At 39.3% G+C, this 22973-nt stretch overlaps 1 protein-coding gene across 2 annotated transcripts; it reads left to right on the plus strand.

Moving 5' to 3' along the window:
- The first annotated feature begins 854 nt into the window (after nt 1-854).
- sypl2a (synaptophysin-like 2a) lies at nt 855-16493 on the plus strand. Of its 2 annotated transcripts, none has more exons than XM_023294637.3 (6): nt 855-1015; nt 1228-1302; nt 7950-8068; nt 9641-9839; nt 11412-11585; nt 14516-16493. In XM_023294637.3, exons 1-6 carry the CDS (start codon nt 1001-1003, stop codon nt 14639-14641), a joined length of 708 nt encoding a protein of 235 aa, XP_023150405.1. In that variant the 5' UTR covers nt 855-1000; the 3' UTR covers nt 14642-16493. The 2 variants fall into 2 exon arrangements, with proteins under 2 accessions (XP_023150405.1, XP_035797026.1); XM_035941133.2 differs by lacking the exon at nt 855-1015 and adding an exon at nt 1031-1109.
- Nucleotides 16494-22973: the final 6480 nt, after the last annotated feature.

The raw sequence follows: 22973 nt of genomic DNA on the forward strand, positions 1-22973 counted from the left end.
TAATGCACAATATTCAATGTCTTTAAATATTTTCACAGGAAGTCTTCATTTTTACACTTTGCAAAGTCATCCAGTGGACCTGATTGGTCCCTCTGGTGGGCCGGATTTGGCCGGCGGGCCTTCTGTTTGACACCCCTGCTTTAAGCTATTCAAAACAAACAAACAAGCAAAACAAAGCTATTGAGTTGGATGTAATCTAGCATGATGAGTAGGTAAAATAATGCAAACATTCCCTTCACCATTGGAGAGAGAGATTAAAGAAAGTGTATTCAATGGAAAAAATATCAGCAAGAATCCATTTGAAGTTAGGGTCCTATATGAATTTATGGGCTCCTGTTATTGCTTACTATTATTTAACTTAATTTGATTTAACATATTTGACAGGCTGGGGGAGATGTTTTGTTTGAATTGCAAACGGAGATGTAATGAAATTTGCTTCTGGATTGTGTGTGTGTGTGTGTGTGTGTGTGTGTGTGTGTGTGTTTGTGTGTGTGTGTGTGTGTGTGTGTGTGTGTGTGTGTGTTTTACATGTTTCATAACCCCTCGCTGCACTTTAATTCATTTTATCTTTAAGCTTAATTTGAAATTCTCCTCTTTATGTGGGTTTAGATGATGCCATGTGTTAGTTGTATATTTGTTTTTGTTTATCATGTGTATGTTTTCGTTTGGACATTTTTGACTTGCACATAAATATGTATAAAACATGTAGTTTGAATTTTAAAAAATGTTTAAAAATAAATAAATTATGCAAACATATAAGGATAATTTCTCCATCAGTTGTGGGAGGATGATCACTTTTCAGAGCATCTTTTATTTTGATGACCTCCACCGGATCAGCTTCCTGTCGGTGCTGCAGTCTTATCGCTCCGACGCCTTCCACAGCCGTTGGATCACATGCTACTGCTCGACTGCAAACGGAGTAACTTTATACCAGCTGAAGAGCCAAACCGAGAACATTTGGAGTGAAATACAAACTGCCTTGTAGCTCCTACACGTCCCGATGGACACTGTTCAGGTGGGTGAGTTAGCTGAACGCCGGGCTGATATGAATTAGCGTTAGCATGTGGCTAGCAGAGGGTTGGGCCAGTTAGCTGCAAGGTGACAAACAGGTAACGATAGTTGTTTGACTGCCAGTGTGAACGGCTTTTTAAAAATTTACACCTGGCTTACTGTATGTTTCTGTATTCTTATCCGGCTTTGTACACACCCTGTTTTTTTTATCCTCAGAAAATGACGTCTGGATTTTCTCTAGACCTGGGACCTTTGAAAGAACCTCTTGGATTTATTCGTGTCCTAGAATGGGTAAGGAAAGTCAAAAAGTACTCCTGATGTTTTTCAAGTTGGATACCAAACCACCAGTTACCTTCCTGTGTTCAGTCTCTGTGTCTAGTTACTCAGCATTCCCCTCATTTGTTCCTCGTGATGGTGACATTTCCTACGTCCATTCCATTAACTTTCAGTACAGACCAGGACAAGTGTCAGTAAAGTGTTTAGGAAGGTGTTCTGGTACATATAGGGCCTAAAAGCTGTTGCAAATTCTTCTTCCTGCTTTTGTTCATTTGGATCTTTGAAATCTTGACTTTTGACCTGGTTCAGTTGAGCTGATTTTTACGACCTTCCTGGTTTCCTAAGTGAAATGTTAACCTAAATTGCCTTGCCCCCTTATCCTTTTCCGTAATAAAACCTGATTACACAAAGCGGTGGATCCAACTGGACGCTGAAATGGCTACCAGGGAATTCCCTGATATTCTTATTATAGTTTGTAATAGTTAAGAGTTGCTGAACGCTTGCAGACAGTTATGCAGTGGCACCCAGTAGACGAGTGCTGTTGGTACATTATGGATCATTATGTCATATGGTGAAAACTGAAGGCAGAAATGTGAGTCGGGGCTGTGTGTGGCTGTTGTCAGGAATGTCAGCTGCTGAGAATCACATATCTTGGATGTCTGTGCTGCTGCTCAGTAGAACGTGCTCTAAATATCACTACTGTGTAAATAAGTGCGAGTGACTTCATAATGACTAATCTGTATGGACTGTGTCTTAGAAAACAGTGGAGGAATGCCCCCCTTCTTTGCAGCTTCTAACACTCTGCTTGATCCCCAGCTGTGCTAACTGCTCCTTGACAGCATGCAGTGCTGTTTGTCTTTAAGGCGTGGACTTGTGGAGCAGCTACCACAGGAGGCGTTATCTGCTGCTGTTTCACTTCTAGAAGGCTGGTGAAAAGCTTTACTACCTATTCCGGGAAATCCGTCTCCCGCCTCCAACTTGTCCAGAATGCAGCAGCTAGACTTCTTACTGGATTTAACAGACGACATCACGTCTTCCCTTTTCTGGCTTCTCTTCATTGGCTCCCTGTCCATTTTAGAAATTATTTTAAGATATTACTGATCACTTTTAAAGCTCACCAGGGCCTTACCCCGGCTATATTTTAGATATGTTAACCCCGTACATCCCGACACACAGCCTGAGATCCTCGGGTGGGTCACTCCTGATCATTCCAGAGTCGAAGCTTAAATCCAGACCTCTGTCAGGAAGCCTCTGCTTTGGAACGACCTGCCTGAGGAGATATGGCTTGCTGAATAAGTAGATTCTTTTAAATCACTTCTTAAAACCCATTTCTATCGACTCGCCTTCAAGTAAAATTCTCTTTTAATTCTCTTTTATCACTCTCTGCCTTTTTATCCCTTTTTAAAATTTTCACTGCTTGTAGTCCCTCTTTCTAACCTCCTGATCTTAATCTGCTGCTATTTTTAATTTTCTCTTAACCCTCTTATGTGATGTCGTCCTTTTAACCAGCTTTTAATTAGTTTTCCATTCTGTACATTTTTGTCATTTTTTATTTTCTACCTGTCAAAGCACTTTGTGAATGTTCTTCTTAACCCTTTGATGAACACCATGGGTCAAGAGATACCTATTTTCCATTGAATATGGGTCACTTTTGACACATGTTGTGCATCAAAGGGTTAAAGGTGCTAAAAAGATTATTTACACAACAGATCTACTGGTAATGTTGGGCGTCAAACGTGTATACTAATAATACCGACTTTTTTGTGATCAAAGGACATGACTTTTTGAGTTATTTACCATGAGTAGTATCAGTTTCTTAAAACCACAAGCAGACAGACATTGTGTAAACAAGAGTTTAGGTAAAATATCAAAGTCATTTTATTTAAAGTCAAAACTGAATGTGAGGTTTTCTTTTGGAATAAAATGGCAATCATTCATTCCAAAGGAAATCCCTCTTTCATGCCCGCTTGCAGTATTTGACAGTTATCAGTACCGAGTAATGATATATAGATAGTACAGACTGCATAAATTGTAGTCTGTACTAAAGCATTATTTAGTTTGAATACCTATCAGTGGTAAAGCTGCTCTCTAGCTTTGAAATGTCCCTCCAGAAAATGGAACAGCGACCTCACAAATGCTCTGCCCATGTTCTGTGGACAATAGGTCCCAGGTTTACCTTAATGATAGGTCAAATAAAATTCAGCTTGTTAAAATGGCAGTAGAGTTTCTGCTCTGGTTTCTTTCTGGTTCATTTTTCCCTCAAAATGCTAGCAATCATTAGCATCTTATCGATGAGTAGGACTGCATGTGGAAACATGGTTGTCAGTTTGGTGGCTTTGCCTTTTCAGTTTCAGGATCTCAGCTCCTCTCCTACATACAGGAGGTTTAAATGTTGCCATTTCCTATTTCTCAAGTTCAGTTGTTTATGAATCTGCTTCAGTCTCAACGATGAAATAGAATTCTTCCAGGGTGAGGCAGTCTGTTTCTTTACATGCGCTTAGATGTTTAGAATTGGTATGACTGAATGTGAGGCTAGTGTGTATGTTGCAGCCTGTAAACATGGACATTAGCCAGAAACATCAGTTTTTTACAGGAAGTCAGAGAGCCAGCTGTCTGGCTGAGTCTGATGTTGGGTTCCAGTTGCCATTCATCTACTCTATGTGCTATGTACAAATATAGGTTGTAATAAAATGCTAAACTGCTTGTATCAAGGCCATGTGACTTGTTGCCGTCATCTCTTATCGGTCCTGCCACTCCCTGACCAGGAGAGGTAGGGAGGAATGCGGCAGTCTGTAAGGGACTGGGTGGGAACTGTGGACAGGGGACCTCCTCCCTGTCTGGAGGGCTTATTTGGGGTGCTATCAGGTTCGCCTGGGTAGGTCAAACAGGGCTAAGATGAAATCTGAGAAATGTTGTGGAAATCCAGAGACACCTGAAAGATGAAACCCATTCTTGAAAATCCTCAGTAGGCATAACACTTGCTAAATACTGCACTCCTTGTGTGTTTGGGTTGTGTATCTTGCTGTCTTTACGTCTACTGCAGTCTTTGGCTCGCTGTGTACAACTGGTATTGAAATGCATCCTGACAGTTTGGGAATGTGTCTTGGTAGATGTGGGTGTAAGTGAACAAAGGACATTATTCTTGAGAGAAAGTACGGAAGCAGGAATCCCATGCCTTAATGGAAGCTTTTCATTGGGGGAAGGATGTGTATGTGTGTGTGGGGTACTGGATCAGAAATGAGCAGCTTTCTTGTGACTATAATATTTGGTTGCCTCTAAATAAATTAAAGGGCTACATGGATTCCCTCAAAACAAGTAGAGGTCATTTTCCATTGCTTTTGACTCATCAAAATCTTTAAAACGTGCTACAGTATCAGTTGGATATGCACCGTCACCCAGCAACCGTTTCACCAGAGGCCTACTGGTGCAGACTTATGGGTTATTCCACCTTAAATCATCAGGTGCCTTCTGCTCAACCATCTCTCTCTATAGATATTTAAAATGCTATCTGTGAAATTTTAATTTGATATGTCTACTTCTGTACTTAAATATATACTTTATGATAGAGATTTTTTTAAAGGAGCGAAAGTTTAAATTCAAGTATCTCTTCCAATAAGCATATGAATTCATTAAGTAAGGTAACACTGTTTCTCCAGCCTACAAAGTGATGTCCAAATATGAAAAATATACCCATATTAAATAAATATATGTTTTCTTTGTTATATCTGAACAAACACTTTGAAACTCCAGAAGTCCATTTTACTTGGATTAGGCTGTCTAGCAGTATTTTAGTTTTTTGTGATACAACAAAGAATTCTTTGGTTCACCTCAAATGTGTTTTCACTTGGATGGGTCATGGGTTATTGATCGTTTTGATTGATTGTTTTGCAATCACTGTAGACCATATACTACATTAAACTGAGTAACATTTAATATTTACTTTCAGCAGTATAACCGTGTTGAAAGAGCTCTCACCGTAAAGCACACATTTCCCCAAAAAGTAGTGCAGAGTGTCTGCGCTTCAATGGGCCACATCATTTCTTCTTGCTTTCCAGATATGAGTTCCATGTTTGGCATGTCCATGATGCATGTCAGTCTTGGCTGTATGACAGAGAGCTGGTGTATGAAATCTCACTCTGCTCTGTTCCCAGTAGTGTCTCTATTTTAGTACATAATGTCTTTCCTTTAAAAATAGGATGAAACAGCAGCAGTCAGCATCAACAGCATTGTTGTCAGGTTGGACAGATGTACTCTGTTTACTGATATAGCTTGTTTACATGCTTTTAGGAGGCACTAGAAGGAGGTGTAAGGAGTTTTTGCTAGGGATTGGCCCTATGGAGTCACTATTATTGTTACAACCCGGCTGTCTACGGTAACTCGATGGCAACAAAGAAAGTAACACAAAGCAGAATTATAGAGTGACGGGCTGTAATTTATTTTGAAACGAGGATATACATAATAAATAACACAAAAAGTGTGGGAGTTAAACACGAAATGCGTGCTGCTGAAATAAAAGAACAAAACCAAACCAAAAACGAACTTCAACTAGAAGTGAATATTTAACAGGTTGTAAGAAAAATAAAAGGTAACTATTCCAAAGAAAACTCTTGAACTGAAGTACAGCGCAGTAGCACCCCTGGCTGAACTAATAATGAAAACCTGAAGCAGTATCACTGACCATGCCAAAGTATCGCTCACTAACATTTAAATCTCACATGCACTAGGAGCACAAACACCAAGATACATAAACCATTAACCGGCAGCTCAGCTTCTCCTACAAGCTGCCACCGAACACCAAATGAAGGAGTCTTTTGAAAGTCCACCTGGCCCCATGATTGGAGGAGATGGCTTGTCCTGATCCAATCCTTCTTCAGCTTCTTGGGCTGTAGGCGGGGCACAACCACAGAGGTGGGGTGGACGGAGGTGTTCGCCAGGCTGCTGTTCACAATACAAATAACAGGAGGAGGAGCACAGCGCATTTTGAAGTTTTCAGCTTAATTCTACAGTTCCAATATATAAACCTTAGTTTATACATCATATTGTGCTGAATTATGCATTGACGTAGTTTAACAAAATAAACTTAATTGGTCTTTTCACTTTTTTAAAGAAAAAACTATTGTTTAGATTAATTGATACAATAGTCAACGTAGTAGCTGATAGAAAAACAGTCGTTGGGCAGTCCTAATATTGGCCAGGCTGATCATCGATCCACCGCCGCATTTTGTATTGTGTGAATTGCACAATTTCTACACGGTATCCAAAGGACCTGAGGGTTTGGCACATGCTGGACCCTACCTGTTTGGTTCAGGTCTGAGCCCAGTCCACGTCTTATTAAAACAACATTTTTTCAACATTTTCAGTTGATCTGTTAAGGCTACAGATAAAGAGAAGCTGTTGAAGCCTTGTTCAAACCTTGCTGCTGAAGGCTACCTGAGCGTTACGGCTGCAATGGGTGCAGCCTGGCTGTCCTTTAGCCTCCTTCACAGTTTTCTGCACAGTCAGTTTGTGTTAAAGGAAATGACCTGGTTACTCTTTGCTTTCCACTCTTCCTGCTACAATCTCGTTTCCAGCGGAGTTGCAGATATCGACTTGTTTTTCTTCCGTGAGAGGAACATTTTTGCAGACAGTCATTCTTATGTGGTCTGAAAATGTCTTTTCTATGGAAATTGCTGAAGTTTTAAGTTTAGTGTTGTCTTATCATTAGATTTGAGTTATGTTATACTTAGAGCAGTTGTTACTGGCATACCTAAGACACACAGGAAACTGGAAGGTTCCTATGAGACAAAAAATGTACAAAAAAAGTGTTTAAATTTAAAAATGTTTTAAGCATGTTTAATAGGCAAGGTACATTTATTTCTATAGCACTTTACAAATACGGGCGATTTTCAGTACATAATTCAATAACCTGAAAAACTTGCAAAAAACAAACTGACAAAAAAGCCCCAAAACAACAGTTTTCTGTGCCCTAAAGTGTACATGGTGTGTTCATGGTGTATTATACATCACCAAGTGTACCGCTGACTCACGAAAATTATGAATTGTTTTCAGACAAAAATGGAGCTTAAGCATACAGAGAAATAGGATTCATATCCAACACATTCATTGCTGTTGGTTTTGATCTTTTTATGGGATAAAAAAAAAAAGAATACCACCCACCCTGTCCTTTATTGGGCTCCATAAAAATTACCACGACAATGTTAAATTTTCAGTAAAAAATTGAATCAGACGATATGGTATCTATTAAATCCAATGTTGACACCACCACTTCTTTGTCCTATCTGAGAGCAAAGACTATCAGAGCCGAAACAAATCTTACTTTTTAGGAGAGTCGTTTATCTTAGTATCAGAACATGACATTTTACCACATGTGAATTCTAAAAAGACAGCTTGGTTAGGAGCTCAACTGTTTTGGTTTGTCAGCTTCATGTTTTAGTGTTTGCTTTGAGCTCTTTGAAAGGGAGGGCATTTCCTGTGTGGGAAAAGGATGTGACAGTTCCAGGGAACAGAGTGATAGCAAAGGGGGAAAATTAGTTCAGAAGGTGAATAAAGCGTGTCACTGATGGAGAGGAATCATGGTATCAGTTTGATATTGGATGTAGTGTAGGAATCCACCTTTTAATGCAGTATTGTTCAAAAGTGTCTTATTTTCTTTTCCTCATTAGGTCTTCACCATCTTTGCCTTTGCCACCACGGGAGGTTATTCTGGGACAACCCACTTCACAGTCAAATGTGCAGGAGGCAAGGACACAGAAGTACAGCCGGTGTTTGGCTACCCATTCAGGTACTGTTGAATAGCACATCACTCCCTTTCATACTAGTCTTTGCTCCTAAGTTACTGTCAATGCTGCTATCCCCTCTTCAACCAGTACACAAAGCCCTGTTAGAGCGTTGTGGATTACCGCCATCATGTGGTGAAAAGTATGGTTGCTTTACTTGGTCTTAGCAGGTGATCCATCCACTTGGTCCAGTGTTACCTGCTACTTCTTTGTTATTATTACTGGCTGACTCTTCATGTTATCGCTGTCAGAGGACTGCAGATGCATAAAAAGACAATTTGACTGCAGTTGTCAATGCAACCAGGTGACCAGACTGAACAGGATGAACCAGGCATCTGTGCTGATCCACTTTGAAATAGGACTGGGCCATATGTTTTAAATCAGTGTCATTATGAGATCATTTTTTAGCCCTTAGAGCTATGATCTAACAAATGTATGCAGAACCATGTAATTTAGCCCTTTTTATTATTTGCTTAGTTTTCATACCTTGTTTGGAATGATGAATTTGGAAAACAATGCCTGGTAAACTGATACCACGATAGCATCATATCACTACTACAACCTCCCACTGAAAGTCAATAAACACAGGTTACTCTGTGTGGCAGTAGAAGAAATAGTTTGCATTAAATTTCTCAGTAATTTAGCTGATCGCACCAGTTGTGAGCATCAGAGAGCTTTGCAGAAACAAGGCTAAAGAAGCAATGTGAGTGTGGTGCTGCTCTGTGCTCTTCTCTTTGTTCACGGCAGTTACATTTACAGTTAAGACATTTGCATTTGTTCACTAATGGACGACACAGAGCTTATGTTTGAGTGACACGTAAAACTGGGGTGAAACAGGAATGATAGAGAAATATTGAGGATAATAAAAAAGCATTTTAAAGTTTGTCTCCATTCAGCGTTGTAAAATAAGATGTTCAGTGATCTACCACAATATTAAAATTTAATGACGTGTACAGTTAATGACACTGATCATCTTAAACAATGTTCTGCTGGGAAGCCATGGGTCTTGCTATTCATGCAGCTACATGCCTGCTTCACCGTCCTATGGCACCTGCCTGCACTCCCAGACAACAGAGATCTCTTACAGCAGTACAGTACACCTTGCCACACCTCTGAGCATTTCATGCATGCTAACTCCACCTGATCAGTACAACACTGTTTGTAAAACTGTTTGTCCGTGTGCATCTTTGTACGCATGTAAGAGATAAACCAAGTGGAGACCTATTGATAGATGAACAGTTCCATGATGTCACCTAACACAATTCCACATGGAATCTCGAGGAACCATTTTAATAAATGACTGGTAGTGTACATGTCACATCCAGTTTCTGCTAAATGTCTTTATGATGAAGTTGACCTATAATCAGATCAGTTCAGGGTTCTGTTTATTTTTTTGCTCTCAGTATTTGTGAAACATTACACTTTTTACGTAATGATTTTAAATTCTCTCCTCTTGCGTTCCTTGGATAGAAGAGTAAACCAGGTGAGGACTTGTTTTCTCTCAAATCACAAAGTATAGAAAGAAGAGTATCAGAGCAAATGTTGAAGGTGTTTTGTCTCCATCTCAATGACTTCAGGTTGGGAGCTCATCCATATACTATGCCGTTATGTAATGGCAGTAAACCCAATGACACGTTCCTGCAGGGCGACTTCTCCTCCTCAGCTGAGTTCTTTGTGTGTGTCGGTGTGTTTGGATTCCTTTATTGCACCGCCACACTAATCCTCTATCTGGGCTACCAGCACGTCTACCGTCAGACCCCCCGCGGCCCCATCATAGTAAGTATATTTCTTCAAGCAGCTGTGAGCTTCCTGCACCATTGTTTGTTCCCACTTGGGTTCCAGTAGTTCTTCCCATCTACTTTAGTGTAAAGACAGAGCAAATGATTCCACTTTAAGAAAGTAGAGTTGTGTACACATACTAGATGTGCCATTTACTCTTAAAATTGTCATTTTTCAACAAGTCAGCTCTCATTTTGTCATATAGTCTGGTCATTTCTGTTCTCCATTCATAAAACCTTTAGCTGACAGTAGATAATCAGTACGACTCTTGCCTTGAAAAAACATTGAAGCTGTATTTACCTTTACCAGGTTTTGATATTAACTAGCCTGCTTTGCATCTTTGTGAAACACTACAATCTTTTTTTCTCAATTCCTTTGTTAATTCTTGTCCATGTGGAGCCAAGATGCAGACATACAGACACAGCTCAGTTAATAACCATGTTTATGCAATTAGGTAGACTGAAAGTCAAAGGTGTACTCAATTTAGTGTAAATGATTACAAGTTTTCTAAACAGTCTGCCAGTGATTACAGGTGTATTCACTTTTGTTGCTTCTTTTTGGTAACTGTGTTTTCAATAACGTCTTGAACTATTTGTTTTTGATTGCTCATAAGAGGAAATACTGTACTTGCCAACTTAGAAATATTGTAATTTTTGAGAGGTGGTGCTGTTATAATCATCTGCTATTCAATAGATTTTGCACAAAGGTGTAGTCTGCTGTTTGTCTGAGTGGGATATGTAGTGTTTACACACCACCTTCTTTGTTTGGAGCTACAGCTTCAGAGATACTCAGTCCTAAAGTAATTCTGTAATAATTAAGAAAGGAGACAGACTCCAGCAGTTGCAGCAGTTGCAGCTCTCATGTTTTACAAATAACAATACAGATAAATCATTGTTTCTTTTTGCTCAAACAAGGCATAAAATACATCAAGTCCAATGTCAACAAACCATTACAGAAGGATTCTACATACCAATGTACTCTTCAAGATGTATCTTTTAAAACTGATCACACTGAATGTATGTCTACTTTCAATATGATGTGTTCAAAATATATTACTTACTAATGACTCAAACAGACCCTCATATATTCCCTACAGAGGCAATGACCCAACAATCTATTAATGCAGTTACTTTGTAGAGATAATAAAAAATTCCTTTGTGTGCAACGCTAATAGTCAATGTGTTGACAAAAAGTCATCAAGAGTGAATCTGAACAACTGCAAGAGTTCAATATAAACAATTAACTGTACAATGCTAATAGTCAATGTCACCCTAACCCTATTACCACAGGCATCGTCGTTTATGACCATGTTCATGCAAGTAGGCGGATTTGAAACCACAGCTGTATTCAGGTTGAACAAGTCATTCTTATTGATTTAGCATGAAACAACAGAAGTTAACTCAAAGTGCTTTCCATTTGTGTTCAGCTCAACCCGTGTTGTAAGCCCGTACTTCAATATGGAAGTATAGGGAATACTGATTGATTAAGGCAGTAGGGTTATGGTTAGGGTTAGTAGTAATCATGTGATATTGATGTCAATGTCAAACAATTTCCCGTTCCTTCTGACAGGACCTTGTGGTGACTGCTGCCTTTGCCTTCCTGTGGCTTGTGTCCTCTTCAGCCTGGGGCAAAGGCCTGACTGATGTCAAATGGGCCACTAACCCCAACCACCTGGTGGAGCAATGCCCTGATGTTTGCCATCCAGGAGAGTTTCCTTCCATGGGCCGCCTTAATGCCTCTGTGGTAAGTCTTCACAAAACTGTGCTTAGATTTTCTATACTTTGCATGCAGCTTTGTTTAATACAGATTAAAGCTACAGAGACACGTGTATCGAAGAATTATCTTTAACATAAAATGTGAACTGATGTTGGTTTTCTTAGCTTTCTTGACTGTGTAGTTGTAGCAGTCAATATGGAAGTTGCACATAGTATCAGTGGTTCATTAACACAACCTGATAATTTAAGCAGAATGTGTGGACAACTATTCAGCCATGAAGAAACATAGGTATTGGTTCTAATAGGAGAATTTATGAACTTACTGTAATAGCAGTTTCCCTGCAGTATACCTTATGTGCCAATTATGCTATTATAATAGAATATTTCTGTATAAGGTGTGTAACAGGCAGTGCCATATAGTAAAGGGTCTGCACTTCTATAACATTTTTCTACCTTATTGGTACACTCACAAGCATCCGCACACCAATGGTGACAGAACTGCCATGCCATTGGAGTAGCTTTGGGTTCAGTGTCTTGCCCAAGGACACTTTGACCTTTGGAGGAGCAGGGGATTGAACCACCGACCTTGCAAGTATTGGGCAACCTGCTCTACCACCTGAGCCCCAGCTGCCATCTGGTGTTCAAAATAAAAACCAGTTCCATTCATAGCGTTAGCTATGTATGATAACATTTGAGCTGACATTGTGATTTGAAAATCTAGTCCTATAATAGCATTTGTTGGTATTTGGATGTATTTTGAGTCAAAGAAAGATGCAAGTGCAGTAATCGTTGGACTTTTGATGCTGTAGTATCTACATTTATTGACACTTGTGTAAATGTGCACTACCAGTCGAAAGGTTGGACACACCTCCTCATTTAACGTTTTTTTATGTATTTTATACATTTTCTATGTTGTACATTAATACAAAAGGCATCAAAACTATGAAAGAACACATATGGAATAATGTGGTAAACAAAAATGTGTTAAACAAATCAGAATATGTTTTATATTTTAGATTCTTTAAAGTAGCTTCCTTTTGCTTTGAGGACAGCTTTGAACACTCTTGGCATTCTCTGTCAGTTTCATGAAGTAGTCTCCTGGAATGGCTTTCAATTAACAGGTGTGCCTTTTCAAGAGTCAATTTGTGGAATTTCTTGCCTTTTTCATGTGTTTGAGACCATCAGTTGTGTTGTGCAGAGGTAGGGTTAGTACACAGTGGATAGCCCTGTTTGACTACTGTTTTAATCCATAGTATGGTAAGAACTAATCAACTCAGTAAAGAGAAATGACAGTCCATCATTACTTTAAGAACTGAAGGTCAGTCGATCTGGAAAATTTCAAGAACTTTGAATGTATTCTCATTCAAAGTCACAAAACCATCAAATGCTACAATGAAACTGGCTTTTATGAGGACCGCCCCAGGAAAGGAAGACCAAGAGTCACCTCTGCTGCTGAGGAGAAGTTCATCCGAGTCTCCAGCCTCAGACACCACAACTCAGAGCAGAACCCACATAAATTCTTCACAGAGTTCTAGTAGCAGACACATCCCAACATCAACTATTCAGAGGAGACTGACCAATCAGGCCTTTATGGTGGCATTTCTGCAAAGAAACCACTACTAAGGAAAAGCAACAAGCGGAAGAGATTAGTTTGGGCCCAGAAACACCAGGAATGGACATTAGACCAGTGAAAATCTGGGCTTTGGTCTGATGAGTCCAGATTTGAGATCTTCCAACCGCTGTGTTTTTATGAGACCAGAAATTTTGAACGGATGGTCTCTACAAGCATGATTTCCACAGTGAAGCATGGAGGAGGAGGTGTGATGGTGTGGGGGTGCTTTGCTGGTGACACTCTTGGAGATTTATTCCAAACTGAAGGAACCCTGAACCAGCATGGCTACCACAGCATCCTGCAGCGACATGACATCACATCCGGTTTGGTTTAGTTGGACCATCATTTATTCTCCAACAGGACAATGATCCCAAACACACCTCCAGGCTGTGGAAGGACTATCTGACCAAGAAGGAGATGATGAAGATGACCTGGCCTCCACAGTCACCTGACCTGAACCCAATCTAGATGTTTGGGATGAGATGGATCACAGAGTGAAGGCAAAAGGACCAACAAGTGCTCAGCATCTCTGGAACTCCTTCAAGACTGTTGGAAACCATTTCAGGAGACGACCTCATGAAGCTCATCCAGAGAATAACAAGAGTGTGTAAAGCTGTAAACAGTCCCTTTACATGACCACCAAAACATACTGTCATCAGAGCAAAAGGGACTGCTTTGAAGAATCTAAAATCTAAGACATATTGTCTTTATTGTTCACTACATAATTCCATGTGTTATTTCAGTGTTTTGGTGTCTTCAGTCTTAATATACAATGTAGAAAAGAATTAAAATAAATAAAAACCTTTGAATGAGGTGTGTCCAACCTTTTGACTGGTAGTGTAGATGCAAGTTAAAGTAAGTTGCTACATCTGTTACAGAGCAATAATAAAGGTATGAAGTGAGTGCTGTTACAATGGTGGAAAACTAATGCAAAACTGAAGGGTTAGTAAGGCATAAAGTGATGCTGGGCAGTATTTATTTTTTGTCAAATACTTGTGCATGTTGTGCTCATGCACAAAGGGGAGCAGTGAGAGGGATGGTAAATCTGGTAGATGCTAACTTTGTAAATATATTAACTGGTTAAATATCAACAAATTCTTTCTCCCGTATCACAGACTCCCTTTACATGAACACCAAATATATGCCATTAGCAAAAAGTGAACACTATGGCTCCATTTCCCAGACAAAGATCGAGCCTAGTCCTATTCTCAAAACTTTTTTAACTGGAGAACTCCACTGACTTTATTCAGTTCATTTCTAGGAAACAGGCTGTATGTTCTTTATAAATACACAGTGAACCATACTTATTGCCACATCTGTCTTTTTATTTTCATCTATTCCTACAGATTTTTGGCTTTTTGAACTTGATCCTGTGGGCAGGCAACTGCTGGTTTATTTACAAGGAGACACCTTTCCACAAGGATCCCAACCCACCGGCCTCCACGGAGGAAGGCACTGCCTCTGGGCCCTAACTGCATCATTGAGGGTCCTCAAACATAGCCACTTACCCACAGAGAAAACCCACAGAGCTTTATGCCCCACAATGGCCTCTCATGTTAACCTGCAAAAATGGAAACAAAAGGTTGTCAGCTGTCATAAATATTCCCCTTAAGCATCTAACATTTGTCTTTAGCCCAACACTAGCCTGTAGCTTAAGGTCATCATTTAGGGACGTCTACCACTTTCTTTAATCGACTGTTCTCCAAGAGCTCTAAAAACACTAAGTGTGAACACAAACTGAAATACTTTTACTCTATGTACAACAAGAGCTGTAGAGAATGTACCCTGGGTTTAAACCTAAAATTGTTAAATGTGACGGTCAGAGCAGCAGTGCACTTGCTTCCTTATTAACAAACTGTTCTCCCTTGATGTCTGCCCATCAGGGAGCCACCTAGCAATGAAATTGTGCTGTAAGAAACCAGAATCACTGCTGGTCTCCAGCCAAGGAAACTGGCAAAAGACTAAGTGACATTAACGAACCTTCACATCAAGTAAAAGCAAGTATTGTCATAAGGAACATTCAAGAGCAAACGTACAGGTGGGAGAAAATGCACACACTTTTAAGTAGAATCCTGCTCTTTTTTCATGATAGTCTAAACAGGCCATGGATGAGTCAGAGCCTCTTACGATATTAAAAGCTCTTTTTCCTCCAACTTACGGAAGAGCCGATATCCTAACGAGAAGACTTTCCCTGAACTCCACCTCTGAGGCACCAGACTCCCCATCACTGTTCTAATCTGCTGACAGAGACACACATCACTACATGGCCATTACAATTTCAACACACTTTGATTTTGTTATTGCAAAAAGATGACACACTGTAAAAGAAAAACCACACTACTGCACTTCTCTGTATTAAGATGGCCAAGCAGTCTATTATAACGAACGTAAATTTTTGATAGAGGCTTCAGGTTGTAAATGCATATTGACTGTTTTCAGTCCGTGTCTAGGACAGGGCAGGCTCTTTACAGATTTACTCCAGTCGCTGTTTTACATGAACACACAGGTGAGGGGACTGATATCAGGCCAAACTATTTAGTTATTGTTTTATCAAAAAACTGCTTTAAGAATACTCAGTAACACTAAGACTCATCTTTATGGGAACTACTTTTTGCAAAAGGTGTCTTACAGTGACATTATTTATACACACTTCACATGTATTTTTATTTCATGAATTGGTCCGTTTTGTATTTAAACACTAAACGTGGGTTTCTGTTGATCCCAATGGAAAGGTTTGTGTGCAGCTTCTCTTTTTTTGCAGCAGAAAATACCTATTTAGTTGATTGTAATGCTGAGTGGCTTTAGCTTTAGACTTGATGTTATTATGATAAATTGTTTCAAGTAACAGAAGAGACAAAGTGTATCCTCCAGACTGATTACTGTATTACTCCATTCTGCTCTACATGTACAGTGAGTGCCATACATTAATTGTTTATATTGAACTCTTGCAGTTGTTCAGATTCACTCTTGATGACTTTTTGTCAACACACTGACTATTAGCGTTGCACACAAAGGAATTTTTTATCTCTACAAAGTAACTGCATTAATAGATTGTTGGGTCATTGCCTCTGTAGGGAATATATGAGGGTCTGTTTGAGTCATTAGTAAGTAATATATTTTGAACACATCATATTGAAAGTAGACATACATTCAGTGTGATCAGTTTTAAAAGATACATCTTGAAGAGTACATTGGTATGTAGAATCCTTCTGTAATGGTTTGTTGACATTGGACTTGATGTATTTTATGCCTTGTTTGAGCAAAAAGAAACAATGATTTATCTGTATTGTTATTTGTAAAACATGAGAGCTGCAACTGCTGCAACTGCTGGAGTCTGTCTCCTTTCTTAATTATTACAGAATTACTTTAGGACTGAGTATCTCTGAAGCTGTAGCTCCAAACAAAGAAGGTGGTGTGTAAACACTACATATCCCACTCAGACAAACAGCAGAGTACACCTTTGTGCAAAATCTATTGAATAGCAAATGATGATGATGAAACTTGTGATCATTTACACTAAATTGAGTACACCTTTGATTTCTAATCAACCTAGTTACATAAACATGGTTATTAACTGAGCTGTGTCTGTATGTCTGCATCTTGGCTCCACATGGACAAGAATTAACAAAGGAATTGAGAAAATAAAGATTGTAGTGTTTCACAAAGATTGAGAGGAGTACTGTAAGAAAGAGCCATAGTATTACTAATCTGAGCCAAAATGGTTATTCTTCTGAAATGATGCTGCAGACAGTGTGCTGCTTCCAACGTTACCTCTGAAAAACAGATGAGCGAGCAAGGAAGACTTTGCAAAGGTAAGTTTGTGTGACAGCTCAGACAGTGTGCAGGTCATGGGTCTTGCAACAGGATAATGAGCCAAAACACACAGCTAAAAACAGCCAAGAATGGCTAAGAGGAAAACATTGGACTATTCTGAAGTGGCCTCTATGAGCCCTGATCTAAATCCTATTGAACATCTGTGGAAGGAGCTGAAACATGGCGTCTGGAGAAGGAACCTTCAAACCTGAGACAACTGGAGCAGTCTGCTGATGAAGAGTGGACCAGAATACCTGCTGAGAGGTGCAGAAGTCTCACTGACAGTTACACAAATGGTTTGATTGCAATGATTGCCTCAAAAGGTTGTGCAACAAAATATTAAGGGTGCATTAACGGTCATTAACCGAGGGGTACCAACAATTTTATCTACGTGTGTAATTGATTTGCAACTGTTCCTTCCAGAATTTTAGAGAGAAATGGGAGATTGGATATTGGTCTATAATTAGCTAAAACATCTGGATCTAGAGTGGGCTTTTTAAGTAAAGGTTTGATTACAGCAACCTTAAAAGCCTGTGGTACATAACCTGTTACTAGAGAGAGATTAATCAGATCTAACATTGAGGAATTAATTAAAGGTAAAGCCTCCTTGAACAGACTAGTTGGGATAGAGTCTAAAAGACATGTTGATGGTTTAGATGTAGAAAATATTGAAATTAGTTCAGAGAGATGTATAGGAGTGATGAATTCTTGATATCCATCAGGTCTTCCAGCCAATTCTAAAGTAACTGTACTCCATGATACAATAGTGGCTCCAGTCAGACTGCACTAGACCTGTTACATGCTGTAAATGTCAAGAAAAAAACATAATGCTGCTTGAAAGCTGAGAAGACAGATCAACAAATAAAGCTGTTCATTGATCATCCACATTGTTAAAACCACCTCCTATCACTTCATAGGACCACTTGTGCCACTAAAATAGCTCTGATTCATCGAGGCCAGGCCACAGGACCTCTGGGAGTGACTGACTGACTTGTGTTGTTGTATTTTCCCTCCTCTGTACACAGCTTGCCGTTGACCCTGTACTGAAGGTCAGAGTGTTGAGTCTGGTAAAAGTATTATTTGAAATGCTTTGCTGTTTAACCTGTGAATCCATGTCTGTACACCCAGACCATAGGAGAGGGATTTTTTTTATTACCACAGAATTGCTATTAGTAAAGATACGAAAACTTCTCAGTATAGTCATCTGACTCGTTCTTTTTCATTTTTTTTTAAATCCTGGTGGCAACAATCTAATGGTAATATCATGAATATTTTGGCCAGTAGATTTATCTTTCATACGACACTATATAGACTGTGTTGGAATGTAGTAAGTAAATGTATGTACTCTACTGCAGGGGTGTAAAACATGAGGCCCGCGGGCCAAAGTCGTCCCTCCAGAGGGTCCCATCCGGCCCGTGGGATGACTTGCAAAGTGTAAAAGTTACAGAGGTGAAAATGAATCCTTACTGTGAAAATATTTAAAGACATTGAATATTGTGCAACTTAATGTGAGTCAGCAGCTTCAGTATGACTGAGTCTGGTTTGGTTGAACCCTATTGTTGATGCACTGCCACAACTTTTATGCATTTTTTATATATCCATGTTCTACATTTAGAAGGCAGGGGGATAACCTAACCTTCTTCCTTAATAGTTCCCACTGTAGTTTGTGTGGTGTGTCAGGATTACTCCACAGATGTGGAAATGAATGAGAATTTAAATCATTTCTAGATCTTGACAAGTTATAAAATATTCTATTGTTCAGTTCCAGACTAAATGTTTTGTGCGTTTGTAGACACTGTGATCTGTAAGTTGTGATACACAAATGATAAACTGAAATGAAAATTATTATCAGTCCATCTAGCTCCTGCGCTGCTGTTTCAATATTTTATATCGTCAGGTATAATTCAGTATACTCTGATTTATATTCCAAACTCTTTTCTGTATTGTAATGCATTTTAGTGACATTTCTTTCAGATTGACTGATGCACACAAACAATCCTCTGCTTTATTTGATGTAAACATGATTCCTGGCATGAGAGTAGTTCTATCATGTCTTTACTGAACTGTATCTGTGTTTCAGCATGGCTCTATTAAGCTGTGTGAGGCTTAACCACTTAGAGGGATTAAGAAAGGGGAAGGTGTGGTCACATGTGTGGGCCTGTGAATTTTGATCGCTGCCTGGAAAAAGCTCTCTGTGCTTCAGTCTCCAAGTGATCAAACTTCCAAACACTGGCTGAACCAGGAATGGGCAGTAAGAAAGAATGAAAGTTATTCAGGGCCTAAATGGTTTAGTCATCTTACAGCACTTGAGAGTATAGACTTAACACCTTCAGCGCCACCCTTCTGAGCACCAACAGGGCCGAGTGCTAAACCCTCTCCTGTTCACTCTGCTGGCGTATGACTGCACTGATCATCCAGTTACATGATGTTTGCATTCCATACAGGCCCTAAAAGTAGAGCAAAAGAACCCAAATACACAAATGAGAGAAAAACATTATATTTCACTTTTTGTTAAGAAAAATGATCCAATATTACATATCTGGTAGTGGTAAAAGAATGCAAATCTTTGTTTACAGTATCTGGTGTGACTCATACATAACTGCAGCTAAACATTTACATGAGCGGTTAAACAGTGCTGCACATCAGCCCATTCCTCCATACAACACAACAACTTAACTCTAGGATGTTGGTGATTTTCTTCTCATGAACTACCACTTCAGATCCTTTTACAACATTTCTATTGGATAAAGAAGAGGAATTTGATGTGGACATTCCAAAACATCAGCTTTTCCCACCATTATATACCATCCTTTGGCAGAACAACCTGTGTGCTTAGGGTCACTGTTGCTGCATGAGCCACATTGTTCGGCCATTTAGTTTACAGACAGTTGACACTTTCTTTAAGAATTTGCTGGTGTCTTTTTGAATATATTGTTCCATCAATGACAGCATGCTGTTCAGGTCCAGATGCAGCAAAAACAGGTCCTAGCCGTGATGCTACCCTCACTGTGTGTTACAGATCTGAGAAGGTTTTATGCTTCAACACTAGAGATGTGACATTCATGAACAAGTCAGTCATTTGAACGGCTCTTTTAAGTGAACGATGAGAACCGGGTTGCAGTTGCGAGTTGTTAGTATGAGCAAATTGCCCACACTTTCTCCACGTGTCACCTGTGTGCCCCATGAGTCTGAGTTGTCCACGCTGTCTTCACGTACACGACTAATGACATCTCTGAGTCTGAGTTGTCCACAACAGCTCTGTTCACATGAACGCAGCTCTATATGCCACTAACTTAGAGGAGGAGGAGTGTGAGCACCGCCTGAGCCCAACTTACTGGAAACTGGAGAGGAGCCACATTTACTGCTTTATGAGAGAGGAAGAGATATTAGCAATGGGAAAAAAACCCATAAAATAAGGCAGAGTCAAAGGAAACATAGCAGCATTTGGATGCACTTTTATGGACAAGACATGCAAGGTAGAGCACAATGTAATGTTTGTCAGAAAAATATCTCTTTCTAGTCCGGTTCAACAAACAACTACACCACCATATAGCATAGATACATATAAACAGTAACAAAAACAATGTAACCACACTAGAACCTTTTAACAATACAGAAAAAATCTAAAAAATAATAACTAAGAGTAAAAAAAAAATTTTATTTTTTATATATATATATATATATATATATATATATATATATATATATATATATATATATATATATATATATATATATATATATATATATATAAAAAATCTAAATCAAAACTCAGTAGAGTTCATAATGGTGGGATGTGTGAGTTTGAATTATTCTGATCCATATCGTATCCTATAACTGCTACCACTGATTGTTCCCTTGATAAAAACCAGTTACCCCCGGTTAAGAAATCAACGAATATAACAAGGAGCCAGTCTTTGAAAGGAACGGCTCCTCAAGATCCGGCTCCCTTAAAGGAGCCACAAATCCCATCTCTATTCAATACACTGTTTTCCTTTCTCCAAATTTAACAAACCAAAAAGTTTGATTTTGCTCTTAACCATTCACAAAACATTTCCCAAAAGTCTTCTGGTTTCTCCTCACGATCTTAAGCAAAATACAGATTAACAGCAGTGTTCTTTTTGGAGTGCTCTTTCAGCCCTGCCGTGCATACAGTTGTTCAGTGTTCTCCTGATGGTGGATATGTGAACAATAACATTAGCCAATGTTAGAGAGAGTAGTAATTAGTAATTATAAAAAGCTGAACTTAAAATTTCAGACACACCTCTGTTGGAGACCCAGCATTAATTACAAAGGTTGCACTGGCAACAAGGAACAAGCAAAACAACTTCACAGCTTGTCCTCTCTTTTCAGATGACCACATTAATGTTCAGCTGACTACTTTTATTTCCATAATTAACAGAACAAGCATGCAAAAAAGCCAGTATACCACTGTGAAATCTGATTTAAATGTAAAATTATTCTAAATTGAAAAGAAAAGGGCAGTGTCATGGACAAATCCTGTTCTGGATGACCAAACATATCAGCCAAAATTAAAGAATTGGTCATGGCCAAAATTCATTCAAGCCCCCCCAAAAATCACTTCCTGAATCCTAACCCTACCAACCCTAACCCCACTAACCCTACCCCTACTAACCCAAACCCTACTAACCCAAACCTTACCAACCCTAACCCTACTAAATCTAACCCTATCTTTCAATATGTCCATCCTTCGTGTCCACTGAGAAGTACCAGCTCAACTTTTCTTCTTTTGATGAAGCCATATTTAATCTGTGGAGACAAAAAAATAGAGTTAATGAGATTTCCTATGGGGCTGCACAGTGGCTTGGTGGTTAGCACTTTCGCCTTGCAGCTCGAAGATCCCCAGTTCGTTTCCCGGCCTTCCCAGGATCTTTCTGCATGAAGTTTGCATGTTCTCCCTGCACATGTGTGGGTTTTCTCTGGACTAGTTTATGTAAAGTAAAAATTGAGGCTCTACAGTAGAAAATCAATGCAACTAAAGTCAGTACATCTTTGACTACTGAGATTTAGATGTTCTTTTTTAAATACTTCCGATGTCCACCTTTATTTTTGATGGCAGACTCAATTCTCTCAGCATGTAAGATACTGGTGTTGCACAAATTTCTGGAAAGATGCTCTGCCATTGACGCCACACACACACACACACACGCACACACACACACACACACACACACTTAGTTTATATTGTGCTCATGTGGTAGGAAATCCCTGAATAGAGTTTTAATCTAAGAACAACAACAACAAAAAAACACCTACCTGACATTCTGTAACCTCCTGGCTGATTTCAGTGTCTCTGGTTATATCAAGCAGGTCACAACATCTAGATGATGGAGTGCACGGTACTAATGGGAACATAAATGTGCACCGCACCGGAGAAGCTGTGGGGATTAAGTTGGAGCTGAACTGCAGTTTTTGCTGTGGGATGCTGTAGCAGATTGATTTACTTACATTTATTGTATTTTCTGTGAGGGATGGTAAGCTCTGTTAACTGAGGTGGACCCTGATCTTATTTTTGCCTGAGTTTCTGCTATATTTTACTTGATTTTTCATTGTAGATGATTCATCTATTTCATTGTGTTTTGATTTCTTTATCCATTGTGCAGTTCTTTGAATAATCTGATTTTAAAATTGCTACACACATGAACTGGTCTTAACTCCTTGGTTATGCATTGATGTATTTTTTTCATTTCCACACATTTATTTGTGTACAAAAAGGTTAGGTTTTGCTCCTCATGCAGTAGTGTGTGTTTGTTCTTGATTTATAACAACAAATGACAAATGGAATGAGCTTGTATGACTTCTTATCACTTTAAATCTTTGTGTTTTAAGAATCAGAAGTGAAACTTGTGACTGCTGTAAAATGGTCATAAAAGATAGAACTGACAGTCTGTGGTCCAGTCCCTGCCTCTCTGTGTGGGTGTCTCCAGAGCGCGCACGCAGGAAGTTCCTATCCTGTCGAGAACGCGAGGT

The sequence above is a fragment of the Amphiprion ocellaris genome, chromosome 5, assembly GCF_022539595.1.
Source record: "Amphiprion ocellaris isolate individual 3 ecotype Okinawa chromosome 5, ASM2253959v1, whole genome shotgun sequence".
NCBI lineage: Eukaryota > Metazoa > Chordata > Actinopteri > Pomacentridae > Amphiprion > Amphiprion ocellaris.

Bases quoted from the DNA above. Each gene is read 5' to 3' on its own strand.
- sypl2a (XM_023294637.3), top strand. The intron at 1,303-7,949 runs GTAAGGAAAGTC...TTTCCTCATTAG, and splicing joins TTATTCGTGTCCTAGAATGG to GTCTTCACCATCTTTGCCTT. The intron at 8,069-9,640 runs GTACTGTTGAAT...CAATGACTTCAG, and splicing joins GTGTTTGGCTACCCATTCAG to GTTGGGAGCTCATCCATATA.